The sequence below is a fragment of the Meriones unguiculatus genome, chromosome 21, assembly GCF_030254825.1.
Source record: "Meriones unguiculatus strain TT.TT164.6M chromosome 21, Bangor_MerUng_6.1, whole genome shotgun sequence".
Lineage (NCBI taxonomy): Eukaryota > Metazoa > Chordata > Mammalia > Rodentia > Muridae > Meriones > Meriones unguiculatus.
The window spans coordinates 31,732,372-31,748,401 of record NC_083368.1 but is presented as its reverse complement, the minus strand read 5'-3'; the positions used below and the strand labels follow the sequence as shown (position 1 = coordinate 31,748,401).

At 41.6% G+C, this 16,030-nt stretch overlaps 1 protein-coding gene across 2 annotated transcripts; it reads right to left on the bottom strand.

Annotated features, from left to right (window-relative positions):
• Positions 1 to 5,332: 5,332 nt before the first annotated feature.
• Cldn12 (claudin 12) lies at positions 5,333 to 15,140 on the bottom strand. 2 transcript variants are annotated; one of them, XM_021636573.2, is made up of 4 exons: positions 14,979 to 15,140; positions 13,346 to 13,422; positions 11,283 to 11,335; positions 5,333 to 8,806 (listed from the first exon to the last, which is right to left on the bottom strand). In XM_021636573.2, exon 4 carries the CDS (start codon positions 8,775 to 8,777, stop codon positions 8,043 to 8,045), a length of 735 nt encoding a protein of 244 aa, XP_021492248.1. In that variant the 5' UTR covers positions 8,778 to 8,806; positions 11,283 to 11,335; positions 13,346 to 13,422; positions 14,979 to 15,140; the 3' UTR covers positions 5,333 to 8,042. The 2 variants fall into 2 exon arrangements, with proteins under 2 accessions (XP_021492248.1, XP_021492243.1); XM_021636568.2 differs by having other exon boundaries at positions 13,334 to 13,422; positions 14,979 to 15,139.
• Positions 15,141 to 16,030: the final 890 nt, after the last annotated feature.

Sequence of the window (16,030 nt, the reverse complement as noted above, 5' to 3'; positions counted from 1 at the left end):
TTGGGCACTAACATCAATGAGAGCTTAATAGGCAGACTTGCTTTTATTAGTAATAATCATAATTAAGATTCACTCTCCTTCATGTCTTTCCTGCATCCCCATGATGTCTAACCTTCACAGTTATGCCAGGAGGTGGCTGGGATTGTACTGGCTGCAGATGAAAGCCTTATTTCTGTAAGTAGATAAGTAGACTTTGCATTGCACAGTACGTACGGGAAGCAGTTTGGACAGAGCCCCAAATTTGTCTTTCCCCAGAATGTCTTTCACCCAAACCGTCCACATAATTTGTGCATCCTGGTCAAAATGAAAGTTCATGACCTCTTCAGAAATAATTTTAAAAAATTAGGACAGTAATAGCAGAAGAATGCAACAAGGGCCCTTAGAAGAGCCAGGTTCTGTGACTATACAGTTTTTTTTTTTAAGTTTTCTGATAATTTTATATGTGTGTGGTGTTTACACACTATTTCTACTTCCCTCCTCTTTTTTTACCCCCTTCTCTCTCTCTTTCTCTCATCACTACCTATTTTTCTTTTTTAATGGGATAATAATAAAATAATAAGATAAAACAAAACCTAATACATCAGAACTGGAAAAAATAACAGGAAAAAATTCCAAGAGAAAGCAGCAGAAAAAAAGAGACCCTATCATTCGCACAGTCAGGAATCTCATAAAAACACTAAACTGGAAGCCATAATATATGGCTGAGGGTAAAAAGAGAACATAAACATATATAAAATAACAGGATAAATAAAATAAAGGAAGAACCTTGTCATGAGACAAGGAACCTCCAAAGATATTGAGTTCATTTTCTATTGGCCATTTACAGATGGGCATGCAGTGTACCCTTAAGAGTAGTTTATTTCCCCAGTGAGACTCCCTTGAAAGAAAAAAAAAATTATATGTAAGTGGTTATCAGTTGGAGATAGATTATGTTAGAGATGGGGTCATGTGTCCACTTCTCCTTTCAGCTCTAGGGCCTCATCTGGTGCAGATGCATGCAAGCCACTGGCCTGCTGTCTCAGTCTCTGTGAGTTCAAACGTGTATGGATTGATCCTGTTAATTTAGTGGGCCTTACTTCCTTGGTGTTCTCCATCACCTCTGTCTGGCTCTTACACTCCTTCTGTTTCTTCTTCCACGGGGTTTCCTGAACTCTGAGGAGGAACTTGAAGAAGCTTCTCTGACGATGGCTGAGCAAGGTACTAATTTATTAGGAGTCATTTACTTGCTTTTATTTTACAAACAGTAGTATTTGGTTTTATCCTAGGTCCCTGGGCTAGCTAGTCTCAGGTTCTTGGTCACACAAGCCATGTCACATGTGGGTTTCATCTTGTGGAGTGAGCCTTAATTCAAATCAGACATTGGTTGTTACTCCCATAAACTTTGTGCCACCCTTGTGCTAGCATATCTTGCAGGCAAGACAGCATTGTAGATCAAAGGGTCTGTGGCTGGGTTGGTGTTTGTTTCTCCTTTGGTAGTGCAGAGGTCCTTTCTGCAGCAAAGATGCTTAGGAGTGAAGGTTTTTATGTAGATAACGGGTTGACTTTTCCATGTTCACTGAGTTGTGTTAAGTACTGTCTTCAGTAACGGAGCCTTGACTTCAGTTTGTGGAGAGCAAACTATAGTCTCGGCAACAGCCTGCATTGTTTGGTTTTCATGGGATCCCTTCGACAAAAAATTCAGTTGAATGTAACCAAATCTCAGTACTGAGATTCATTTGGTGAAAAAAGATGGCCAGTTGGGGCTCTGCCTCCCCATTATTTGATTTCACTTACATAACCTTCATATATGTACATATTTTAGAAAGCTACTGTATTAGGTTTTGATACTATCTCTCCAATGGCCTTTAACTTTAGCTGTCTCTCCCTTTATTCCCTTTCATCCTTTTCCTCCCCCTCTTCATTTGACTCTCCTGATCCCATCCACCATCCTCCTATAACTATTTATTCTTTTTCTCTTTCCTAGGGAGATCTGCTCCCCTACTTCAACCCCAGCCAGTCCCTTTCTATATAAACAAATGCCATATTTGTCTTTCTGGGTCTGGGTCACTTCACTCAGGATTGTTTTTCTAGTTCTAGCCAACTAAATGGTCTTTCGTATTTCATTTTTTAATAGCTGAGTGAAACTCCATCGTGTAAATGGAGTTTCTTTATTCATTTGTCTGCTGAGGGTCATCTAGGTTGCTCTAATTTCTGGCTATTATAAATAGAGCAGCAATGAACATGGTCAAGCAAGTGTCCCTGTATAAGATGAAACATCCTTTGGGTATATGCCCAACAGTGGTATAACTAGGTTTTGAGGTAGATCTTTGAGCAGAACTGCCATACTGATTTCCATAGAGGCTGTACAAATTTGCACTCCCACCAAGAGAGGTGTATTCCTCTAATTCTGTATCATCAGAAGTGTGTAATTTGTCCCTTGTTTTATTGACCCAAGCCAATCTGATGGGTGTAAAGATGAAATATCAAAGTAGTTTTGATTTGCCTTTCCCTGATGAGTAAGGATGTTGAACATTTAGGTGTTTCTCAGAGATACTTGCTTGGCCATGTTCACTGCTGCTCTATTGGCAAAAGAGGAAACGTAACCAACCTAGAAGTCCTTTAACTGTGATTACACAATGCTCAGTGAGCTGCTCCTATTCACGTGTCATAAGGCCCCCAGAGACAGCTCCAGTGGAGCTGGGGAAGTGTGTAGTAGTACTTCCATTTGGCATTGGCATTACTCATGCTTGTGTCATTCATTGTTAATTTCTTTGGCAGTCTGAGTGCCTTTGCTTCTAAAATAGATTTCAGAGGCATCTGTCAAAACCAAAACAAATATTTAAACATAGGAGTACAGGCTGCCAAATGCTTGACATGTAACCAATGATGGTGGAGCTTTTAAAAAAAAGCAAGGGCAGGGCAACTTTGTTCTTTGCCATTTAAATTTGAAACAACCAATGATTCCTTTATTTCCTTGTGCTTGGTCTTTTGTTCTTTGAATAAATGGAATTTGCATCCATCATTCCTTTTTGGGTACAGATCCCTTTGAGCTGAGTTATAGATAACTCTTCCTTACCACAAGGTGTTAGGATTTCCTTGATTTCTGTTCTGTTCTTTGTCAAGCTAGCTTAACACCATTGGCACTGTGGTTCTCCCACTCATGTCTTACTCTATCACAGGCTGTGTCTTCTCTGGATGTGTGAAACCATCTGATTTGGTGTTAGTAAAGCAATCAGAGAAAACATTCCACACTAAAGTCAGGATAGGATGCCTCATTTTCCTTTTCTAAGTCCTTTGTTCACAACTGCCACTGCAAGCTTTTATCATATTTGTTTTACCAGAGGAAAGCTTGTCAATTCAACTACTACTGAGTTTTAGAATAAGCTATTTCCCTCTTTGGATTGAGAAAACAGCCATGGTACTTTCTTAAATGAGGGACCCTAGCTACAGGTGGTTCTATTATAAATGCTTTAAAAATGGGAATTGCTTTCCAAACAGCATAATGTACTGCAAATACAGTTATGAGGGAATAGCTGCCATAATGCTGAGTAGCAGAGAATCGTTGGTTACATTTCCTTGGATCATTCAGTTGCTTCTGTACAGTCCTTAGTTGGGATGGAACTAAAACAGTGGCGGAGACAGGAAGGCCTGTTACAAGGCTTTTCTGGTGGTCCCTTCGTCAGTTAACAAAGCTTTACAACTCCCAACTTCCTTACTAATCTGAAACTCAGCAATTTCATCTCTTCTAGGCAGCAGTATGCTCATAAATGTGCTGTAACCACCTGTCAAAGGAGAGAAGAGCACTGACGTACATCACTTGGCAATTTTGGAGGCACAAAATGCTCCTCTCGTGGCCAATTTCAAGCTACCAACACTTCACACTGTGTTGGGAAGCAATGCATACAGTTGGTTCTCAGGGGCCACCACCTGGCACCAGCATGCCACTCCCGCCTTTGAGGTCTTAAAGCAGCAGTCAGAAGCCTTGTATGGTGGCACCTTTTAATCCGAACACCTGGGAGGCAGGGGTAGGCAGGTCTCTGAGTTCAGGATCAGCCTGCTCTACAGTCATGGCCAACAAAGGACAAGGTGAGCCTTCTAGACACCTGCTTACCAGAAGGGCGGGCTACCAGGTCTTCTAGCAGCCTTTTAGCCTTTCCACATCACACAATTATTTTCTATAAATACAGACAGGAAAAAGAGTATGGCGGGGGTTGAACTGGTGGCTCAGCAGTTAAAAACACTGTTGTTTTCCCAGGACCCCAGATGGATTCCCAACACCTATGTGGGAGCTCATGACCTCTGTGACTCCAATTCCAGGGATCAGGTGCCTTCTTCTGGCCTCTAAAAACCCTAGGTATGTAAGTGGTAGCAGGCAAAACACTCACATACATAAAAATAAAAATTAAAAAAAATCAAGAATAGAGAACCCCTTAAAAGATGTTGATGGCCTATCTTTTTTTCTCTCTGTACCTTCTTTAACTGTAAGAAATTACTTGCTGCCATTTCTATCAGTATAATCAGTTTACTTTACTCAGTGGGCTACAAGCCCATTACTACTCTTCACTGTGATGCCCTGTTTCAGATTTGGCTAAGGGGAGCTCCTTCCTTGAGTTGGCTGCTGAATGCATCTCCATGGCTCTCAAAGAGCATTTTCTTTCTTATGGCAGGTGTGCTGGGTTCATCTTGCACTTTTCTTGCCTGAAATAGCCTTATGCACATTTTAGATAATGAACATGTATTCATTATTAAAGCCCAGACTCTTGTGATTTGGTTAACATAAAATAATTCTCCAGCATTTGATAACCTTCGACAAAGCTGCAGAACTGAGTGTGGAGTCTGGATTAGTATACTTTAGTGTCAGTAGCTGGGTTGCTCAATTTTAAGCCATTTCTTATTTCTGGTGTAACATGGTTCTGCCACCTAATAGTCCAAAATAAACCCATGTGTTTCAGTGCGGCAAATTCATGTCTGGAATGGTTCCAAATGCCATAATTCCAAAATAAAAGCTCATCACAGGCTTTAAGACGTGCTGAAGTTACTTTCCTATAAACCTTAGGTTATGAGTAAGAAAAGATGCCCTTATCTAAATATTTCGAATTCCCAATCACCTGCCTAACCACAAAACTTCACTGGTGAAGAAATTTTGGCCAAAAACTTTATTCAGAGCTTTTTTTGTGGACTAGTAAAAAGCCCAGTGAATGAAGGCTGTGACCCGCCAGAGCGACTCCTTGTGTTGGGGCAGCTCTGTGGTTCCCAGCCCATGGTCTGTAGGAGTGCCATGTTTCCACTGACATACACACAAAAACACTTCTCAGAAAATTCACCTTAAGGCTGAGAAAGAACAGAGACAAGCTTGTAAAAATACATCTTTTAATAAACATGAGGCAGGACAGCACACCCACCGAGGTTTTTAACCTTGTGGTTTAGAGCACACACTATCCATCATAAGGCATATGTACAAGCAGAGTGAACTCAGGATCTTAGATTTATTCTTCTCCCAAAGCTGGGTAGTACACATCTGGTGCACCATCTCACATTTAAGGTTGTTTGCCAAACTGGCTCCTTCGAAGGGCTTTAAAACTAACAGCTTTTTAGCAACAAAAGAAGTTATCCACCCCTTCTCAGTAACAGCCCCAGGAATATTCAAGTGACTCCAAAGGACTGTAAATACATGCTTTCCTTTGATGGCTTTAAAAAAATAGTTATTTATGGCGTATCTGGAAAACTAAAAAGATAATATAGAAACAGCTGTTTCTCTTCCTGAGTGAATTCATAATAAATACTAATTGGAGGCTGTAGATGATAATGCCAAAAGCTTCTCATAAGAGAGCTTAATGTTTGTAGTTAAAATTCTGTGAGCTAAAAATTATTTAGTACTCTCATTGCTGAGGCTACTTTTTAAATTTTTTTTTCTTAATTTTTCTTTAAGAAAGGGTCTCACTGTGTAGCCCTGACCAGCCTGAAACTTGCTAGAGAGACCAGGATGTCCACAGAGATGCACGTGTCTCTGCCTTCCGAATGCTGAGTTTAAAGTCAAAAGCCACACCTGGCCCCACTTTTTATACTAACATCAAGGGATGGTGGAATTCTTAACCCTTCTGAAAACAGTTTAGTGAGGGAAGAACTAAGATTAACTAACAAAGGGGAAAAACTTAACATTATATCTCAAAATTCCAGCTGCCATTGTCTTGGAATGACCAGCACTCAGTTTTATCTAAGATGAGAAGAACCGGAGGTGGGAAAGATTAGAAGCTATAATAATAATAAACCATAGATGTGCATGCTTTGTATTGACAGCATTTAAAAATTATACAACTGGATTTGCTTGCCTACATAAAGTAGTGTTGAACTTAGGGAAACATACTACATATCTCTATGGAAATAGATTTGCAAAAGAGGCATCATAAACTGTTTACCATAAAATCAGCCGCTTGTAGAAATCTATAACCATAATATACCACAGTCCTTATAAACATGTTAGTAATAGTAAGTACTATTATACCAATTAATAAGCAGCTCAAATCCCTAAGAGTTAAGACCCAACATCCTTCAATGTCAAAGTGTGACTTTAGTATTGACATGATTTCATCCATTTGATATCACGTAAGAGGAGACATTTTAAAACGTGTCCCTCTTTACTGTGTCACCTTAATTTCAGAGGTAGAAAGGGTACAATTTAATCTCTCCTATCTTGCCCATTCTCATGATCTGAGACTGTGATTATAGCTTGCAAGCTTAGCGAGGAGACCCAACTAAGTGAATTTCTAGTGTCCAGGCTATTGCTGGTAGTGTACCATCGGCTCTGTCAGAAAGACACGACTCACCTGAAATACATTCCTGTGTCAATGCTTGACAAGTTCACCAGCTGCCATAAAGTCACACTTTTCACTGGTTGTCAGGTGTCAGTTTGGTCTTCTGCATTAGAGTGAAACTTCTACACAGACAAGGCTACATCTCCTGTTTGTGTATCCTTCCTCTACAGAACTTTGTCAAGTGTTAGGCAGTGTTAGAAGCAAGTAATCAATGATGAAGCAGGAATTGAACACAGTAAAGCTGCTACTCAAATAGCAGCCACCAAATGAATCTTTTGTGCTGTCACTGAAAAACAGACTCCTGTGCCCTACCATTTGTGTCTAAAAGACAACCATTTGGCTCCAACAACCTTTTATTCATTTGTCTAAGCCACCAAGAGCTTGTACAGGGCATGAGCACTACCTGACTGATAGGTATCTGCAAAGAAATTCTTGTTTCAGATGAAGCAACTGTCACTTGACACATTTTAACAATACAATCAGTACCTAAAAATTACAGTGTGCTAGATGTAGTTGGGCATGCCTGTAATCAGTGCTCAGGAGGCAGACAGGAAAATGGCAGAAAGTTTGAGGGCAGCCTGGTCTACAGAGTAAGTTCTAGACCAGCCAGGGATACACCGCAAGACCCTGTCTGAAAACCAAGAAAGAAGTTAAATGTTAACCATATTTCAATGTCAGCCTTACTCTGTCATCATTTAAAATGCATTTTACTTTTCACTAAAATGAGGTAGAAGATACTAATCTTCAGTATTAGAATACCTATTCAATTCGTCCCAAGAGAGAACAAAATTATACCCTCAAGCTGGTAGAGTTCTGAAGATAAACTACTATCTTTATCTAACTAAAACTTCCTGTATTTGAAACTGCACACTTCAGTTTACATCATCAGAGACAATGTACAATCTGAAATATTTTAAGGATCAAACGCAAGAGCACTGTTCTTTATATGCTGTTTTCATTGCCTCACTTGTTATCACAGGTCCTTTCACTTAAGCAATTGATCAGACATCAACAAGGAGGCTAAAGACCCGTCTAGTATTAAAAGCAAGATAAAAGGAATGTTTCACATTTACAAGACTGTACTATAGTAGCTCATAAAATCTAGCAGCATTTCATTCTACCAAGGTATAACAAATTTGGCTCCACTAACTAGCCAGTAACAAAAGAAAATTGTACACAGGTCCAAAAAGGCTCTTTATGCAGGGTACAGTGAGGCTACGAGACATACTTCTAACAGTTAATTATATTCCGTTAAGTGCTATGTGAAACTACTGGAATGTCAATTTCAATGGCAGAGAGGCGGGAACGTGAAGAATAGGGCTGTGAGTAAGTGTGCATACTGGGAGGATGGGAGTACAGTGGCTGCCAGAAGGGAGAGGACAAAGATTTGCATGCACAGTACCAAATAAACAGGAGAAGAGCAGTCATAAACAGACCCCCTGAGCTAGCAATAGTGACAAACACTGCATAGTCAAAGGTAAAGACTGGCTCAAACTTCTTGTTGAGGTGAGTGTTATAGAAGAAGACCCAGATGGATGGAGAGAGGCTCACAGTACCTGCCAGGAAAAACAGGAGTCCAGCCACCAGGTGGCAGCCTGCACTATTGACCAAACACTTGGCCAGTTTGATGTTAGGCACCGAGGACTTGAAGGCCGTGTTACACATTCCAATCAGGCAGAGCAGCAAGGCACCCATTGCAATTACGATGCTGAGGGGCAGGGCAAACTGGAGGACACGCAGATCCAGCTGGTCAACGGATAAGTACCAGGTGCGGTCGTACATCAGGCAGTCGCTGCTTCCGTCGTACCGGGCACATTTCACCCAGAGGCCTGTGTAAATAGTCAGGTTCTTCTCATTTCTGTTGAATGTGATCAGCCGCAATTTCCTCCAGTTGGGAAGCATAGTCCCAGCAAAGAGGCCTGCTACAGAGGCAATACCACACAGGAAGGAGAGGACTGTGGCTGCGTGGACATCTCGGCAGCCCATGGCCGGAGGGCTGGCGCAGTGTGGTAGGACTAGGGGGTGACACACAGAGGGCAAATCAGGCACAGTAGGAGAGCACAGAGTTGCCACCAACTGGCAGCACGTTTCCTGATGACATACCAGCGCAGAGAGGGGGCTGGTGGGCTCATGACTACAATCCTAACACTTCTGAGGCAGGAGGACTGCAGTCAGTCTAGGGCCAGCCTGGTCTCTATAATGAGTTCTAGAACAAACCCTGCTCTCCCCACTCATCCCAAAAGAAAGGAAAAAAGATGGAAATTCCTGTTTCCTCCTTGCACAATATGAATGTACATCAACATATATGTCCCAGATCAAGTGCACACGCATTCGCTTTGTCATCACTGTGGCACTTAGAAACTAAAATATTTAGCCATCATCATTTTTCTTTATAATTAACTAGAGTAACACCACACCTAAAATTTAAAATTGGTTGTCAATACTCATGTATCGTACATATATGGACCACTTTGTATATCAGGTATTCAATGAAAAAGCAGACCTTATGGACAAATTATTCAAATTATAGCAAGTATGTAGAAACTAATAGCTGGCTACAAGCACTACAAATTCAGCATAAGCACTCAAGGAGATATAAAGTGAGACTCAACCAGCAAGTAAGGAAATAGTCTGCCAAAGGCACAATTATGGAGAAAGCATGGCAGAACGGGAGGCTGTTAAGAGCGGACACTGGACCAGGCTGACAGGCAGACAATCCCTGCACCCTTATTCCTCATCTGCAAAATGGTTAAGAAAGCAGTATCTGCCTCACAGTTTTTTTCTTTCCCATGGATGCAATGAGTTAATGCAATACCAAGTGCTTAGAATACATCTGAATGCTAGGTACGAGCACTCGCTGACTGCCTCTGTGCCTGTCTTGGTGCCCTGGAGGGGTTTAAGCAACATTTACTGAATGAATGCTAAATGAGAAAAAGCAAACTCACCTCTCTGCTATAATTCTGGCACACCAGGAAATTATTAGAAGTGAAATGGGCCCATCTCCAGTGAGTCAGTCAAACAGAAGAGAACAAAAGCCCCTGGGATTTCTGCTTACCTACCTACTGGATGATTCAATTTGATCCAAGTGCTTTTCAGGGAACTCTCGAGCACTTGGCAGTTACAAAACTATTAGAGTCTGTATAAGGTAATCCAGATTCTGAAGGACAGCACGGATCTCCACTAATGGTATTCTCAAATTAGAAGGCTGTATTCTCTTCCAATGTATGATTAACTATACAAATCAGTATCTGACTCATATTTCATTCTTTCGAGCATTTGCACCTCAAAGCACTACTCAAACATATTTTCCATGAGGAGGCAACAGAGCAAATGACTTTCAGGGGTACATTTACTTGTTGTTGTTCAAGGCAAAATGAAGGGGTGAAGCTGGGAGTACTCTTTGTATGTGATACAATATCATGATGTTCACAGAATCCATCATCTTTTTCAGAATCAAATATTCTCTACTGAGATGGCACAGAACATTCCCAGAATGTCAGGATCAGAACAATAACCATGGTGAAATGCTAAGAAACTAGGTTATGACATGTTTCAGCAAGCAAACACAATGTTCTTTAGAAAACAATATTATGTGCATATGTTACACAGCCATATAAATCAGGAATAGTTTTCTTAGAAAAAATATTATGCCTGTATATTCCAGTGATAATACATCATTAAGTGTATAATATGAAAGCAGAGCCTGGGCATAATGGCCTTGAGTTAGATTTTCAAATTAAACACGGGTAGTTCTAATTTTTCCCACAAAGATTATACTACTTGCTATGTTGCCTTCTATCAGTATCAGAAGTTGTAACTGTTCCAGAAGGCTTTCAGAATTAAACTGAAAATTACGGTTTAGTTTTCGTGCAAATTAGAAAAATAAAATCCACCTCTCTTGCTTAATTTTAGCAACAAAGACTTTGGTTCAGAACAAACACCTTGGAGCAGGTTGGAGAATGCTTGTATTAGGAATGCTTAATAATGGCAAGCTCCAGAAGTCAGTGCCAGTTGTTTTTTGACCTGTTTCCCCCATATATGATGAGCAATTTGCATTGTCCCTGGCATACAAATCACTCTAAGGTTATATGAATGAGTAGTGGGCCCTGTACCAAGACCACACAAGGTCATTAACAAATGTGGGCTAGACAAAGAACCAGCTATAAATAAGAAGTCAGTCATGCAAGAACTATTTGTAGTGTGCCACCCATATGGAAAAACACCCTGAAAGGACACTGAGGTCACTGGTCTAGAATGTTAATAAAAAATATGCTGTTTCGTGCAAATTCAAAATATTGACGGTTATAGTTACTGTGTATTAAGCAACATATTTATTAAAGATATTGCCCCGGCTTAGGTAAAGACAGAGCAAAAGAAAAAGGTTTTTCCTGTTTCTTTTAAAGCCGCAAAACTCCTTCAGCTAATCCTCTCAAACTCTTAACTCAATCACAATTTAATTCTTGTTTCCAGAGATTGGGAACAAATACTTACAATTTCAAAGTAATTACTATCTCTCCAAACAGCCTTCCCTGTGCCACTGATTCCTGCAACCCAAAGGCAATGAGAACAAGATTAAGGATATATAGTTTATTATTGATACTTTCCTATAATCCTTAGCCTACAGACAATCAAACAATATTAATGAACACAGGCAGACCAACATTTATTTCAGTGCTAAGTGTATTTAACTATAGCTTCAAGGTAAACTCAGTTCTCTGAACCCTCTATAGTGATAGATGCTTGGTTGAGCTCTCAAGGACAGTTTTAAACAGTCAAAAGAGATACCATGAAATCAGAAAAAAGAATATTAGTAATCTCAAATACTGAGGCTAAACCCTAGTGCTGAAATTAATGTTTAGCGTCTTGTAACTTCCTTTGATCACTTCACTTTTTATCCCGTTATTAACTCCACATATCTATAATTTGATGTCTCATCCCACTAGTGAGATAACATTTCACAGGGTGATAGGGAAAGGATATATTTAGTGTTAAAACTGAAAGATAATGCTGGCTTCCAGATTAGGACTTGTTCATATTTGAGACTCGTGTGCTATGTTTAATGAATTCTGCATCTAGAATAATTTTTTCTGAGACATAAATCTGTCACTTCACTTCTTTCCACTCAATAGCTTCCTCTTTCTCAAATTATAAAGTCTCTAAAAACCTCAACCTTCCACACAGTGTACACCCTTCTGGCTTTTAGTCCCACTCTCAGCCTCTTTATGTGCCTTCTCTCTCACCCTATACACCTCACTGTCTATGTAACCACACTGCTTTTCCATTTTCTAATTTAATTACGAGCTAGGCTACATGCTATTCTTCCAAACTATTTTTTAAAGATTTATTTCTATTTTATGTGGATGGATGTTTTGCCTGCATGTGTATCTGTGCGCCACATGCATGCAGTGTCTGAGAAGGCCAAAGAGGGTGTCAGATCCTCCGAAACTGTAGTTACAGATGGTTGTGATCTACTATGTGGGTGCTGGGAACCAAACTAGGTCCTCTGCATGAGCAGAAAGGGCTCTACACTGCTCAGCCAGCTCTCCAACTGTTTATGAACTTTCTCAGCCCCGCCCTACTCTTTAATAGACACCCACTCATCTTGGTGGGGAGACCTAGCTAACCCTATCCCTTTCTGTTCACAGCCTTCCCCATCCCTGGCTACACAGCGTGAACAGCACTGCTTCACTTTTTCTTTGGCAGCAGTGATAATGCTTACAGCTCCTTGTTTATGTATTGCTCTTTCTCAATAGACTGTAATTTCAGGACAGAGATGCCTGTTTTATTCCCTGTGTTCACACTACTGACACACAAATCCCTCTCTTCCTTACTGACTGAAAGAATAAATAGCTGGTCTATATGTGTCTAGCTAGGGTGCAGAGAAAAATTATGAATTTGGTTTAGTGTACCTTCCATTCATTTCATTTGGGACCACACTCTCTTCTCTGAAGCACTCATGCTCTTTCTGGATCGTGTGCCTGCTTTCTACTCCTTTTTGGACAAAAGTCTCTCCAATCTTGCAAAACGCAATCAACAATTTTCTAGCAACAATGACAGAACTCTAGTTTTGGAGTGATTACTGACCAAATCAATTACACTGTTCCAAAACAGCCACTGTACATTTGTCATCTGTTCCAGAATGACTTTCAGAGAAGAAAATTTGGTACATAAATGTTATCAATGATATCATTTTGAATAAAAATATTTTCAAAAGGATATTTTCTCTGGCTTTAAAGAGAGTTCAAAGAAGGCTGATGCAAAAATAGTGGCTGAGAGCTTTAGGAATTCACAAGCCCATTATAATTTTTTTCAGGAACAATTCCAAGAAATCACTACACAAGAATGTATGTCTCATGGCCACTAAATAATTCATGATGCTAACACCGGCCGCCCCTTCTACCTATAATTTGGGTGTTCTTGGAAGCTGTAATCATCAACCACTCTACCACAAGGGTACTATGCTGTTATTTTGATGAAGAAAAGAAAAGCACCACCTGTGAGTGAAGAAACGGAAACATTTTATAACCAAGGTACACACTTACCCTTTAGCGTACCTGATCCTCCAAAATCAGCTTATCGACCTTAGATGAAACAGGAACACATCTGCACACAAAGTAGAGATAATCTGGGCCTACCAAAATAGGAAAACATGCTCCAAATTACTACAGCACTTCTCTAGAAAATCTATTTTAATTCACATATAATTAGGAAATAATTAGTAACCATCTAAACCTAATAAAATGCTACAGCAAAACAGGCAGCCAATAAGTTTTTCAAAAAGACAGTTTAAGGCTGGGGTTGTAGCTCAGTGCTAATATGTCTGCCCATCTTGCAGAAGGCCGTACGTTCAAACAGTACAAAAGAGCAAAACAAAAACACAACAAAAATAACAGAGGCAATCTATTCTTGTACTCTCTATTAGATATGAGGCTCAAAAGAAAACTCTTTGTGATTTGAAAGTTCAGGATAATTAAGGCTAAAAATAAACATCACTTTACTAAGCCAAGTGCAGTGGTGTGCCTGTTTTACTCCCAGCATCCTGGGAGGCCTAGGGGGCAGAGGCAGGTTGATCTCTCTGTGAGTTCGAGGCCAGCCTGGTCTAGAATGTGAGTCCAGGACAGCCAACGCTACACAGAGAACCCCTGCGTTGAAAAACAAAACGAACAAACAAACAAAAAAATCACTTTACTGGGTTAGAAATTTATGAAAAAAATTAATGGAAATTTTTCCAAAATAGGGTTCATGGCTGTCAGGAAATAAAGAGGACGGTGAAAACGCTACAGTTGTCTTGGATTTAAAAGAAATGCACTATTTCCTAAAATGTTTTTAAAATGGCACTCACAATAAAACCAGACAAAACTGATTTGCCCTCTACATCCAAAAACCTGCAACCCGAATGTTCTTTCTAGTTTATGCCACATGGAATCGCCCTTGGCTCGAGCTGCCATTTAGGATGTTTTCTTATCTCTAAACATGAGCGGCTTCCTTCCTCTTTAAACACTATTTAACTCAAACAGGTAGGCTGAGCAGAAACTCATAAACGCCTGGGAGCTTCCTGGACGGAGGCGTTTACCACACTGGTCCTCTGACAGTAATTATAATTACGCAGGATTTCGACCAAGGCTCCCCACCTCCCATCTACGATCCAGGAGTTGTTACCGAGCACGACTCCCCCAAAGTCAAAGGGCTCATTTCACAAACAATAAGGGCGACCGGACCCCGGGCCAGGCGACCTTGCCCGGTGAGGTCACCTAGCGTGGCGGTTCTCTGCCCCCCTGGCACGGTCCGGAGGAGGGTGGCAGGGCCAGCTCGGCCAGCACCGCCCGCGCCCCCGCCTCGCCCCGCCGCGTCCTCGGGGGAACCCCGGGGGCCGAGCAGGGCCAGGGGCGGCTGCGGGCACCCAATGGCTCTCCGAGCCCACCCGGCCCTGCCCCGCGCGTGGGCCCCCCGCGAGCGGGTCAGCGTTACACAACCGGCGGCGTCAGCGGGCGGCCCGCGCCTCGCGCCCGCGGCCCTCCGCTCTCCCCGGCGCCGCCTTCCCACACGCCTCACCAGCTACCTCCTCGGCCGCTCTCCGCGTCCACCCTCGCGGGCGACGTCGAAAACGCCGCCGCCTCGCCCTTTCGCGCAACACCTTCAACTACTTGCGAAACACTCCGAAGCGGGAGCGTCCCTGATCACACCTACCGGTTCCTCACGGCCCGGGCATCCCGCTCGCCCACTCGGACGGAGCAGCCCCTGTGTCCCCTCCGAGGCCGCGGAAGTGCGTTCTGGTGCAGCCGCCGGGAGGCTTCAGGAAGCCAGTCAGGCTCTCCCTTGGCCCTGCTCAGGGATAGCTTGGCTGCCCGGAACTACAGTTCCCAGCATTCACCGGGCCGCTGGCCACAGGCCACATCCTGCGACCACCTCCTCCTTCCGGGTCCCGCCTCCCTTGCGTCCTATTGCACCCTGTTAAGAGCTAGGTTTAGGACTTGGTTTAAGAAGCTGTCTACCCAATCAGATGTTGTTCATTAAACGCAAAAGGGGTCTAACTTCATATTAAACGCAAAAGGGGTCTAACTTCATAACCACAGAGGTTTACAAGGGCGCTTTGCATGTTACTTGCGTGCTTATCTATAGGAAAAAGATAATCTACCGCACCAAATTTAATATGTAAAACTAGTTATTAAGTATTTAATCTAATTTGACCCTTCTACACACCAACTATCCTCTCGCGTCTTCTCTTAAATGTGCGTCCTGAGCAGGTAAATATCTCAAAGGATTCCCACACAGTATTTATTTATTTATTTTTTAATAAAGAAATAGGATGCCTAAGACATCCAAATGATTCCATCCCACCATATACACAGGCACAAATGGAGAAACAAAAATTGTGGTGAATGTTGACAACTGTTTTATTATTTAAATTTTTTTTCATAGAATATGTTTTGATTACATTCTTTCCCCTCCAAGCCATCCAGCTCCCACCTCCTTATCCACCCAACTTCATGTTATTTCTTAAATCTAAAACAAAACCCATGAGAATCAAAGAAAACCAAACAACCCTCCTCCCCCAAAATACTCAATAAACCAAAAATGCCAAATGATATCAAAACAAACACACACACCACAAACACACACACACACACACACACACACACACACACAAACATGGAGTCTTGTTCTGTGTCAGCCAACTACTCCAGTGACTGATGTAATTTTGGAGAAAACGGATCTCTTTCCCAGCAGGTATCAATCAC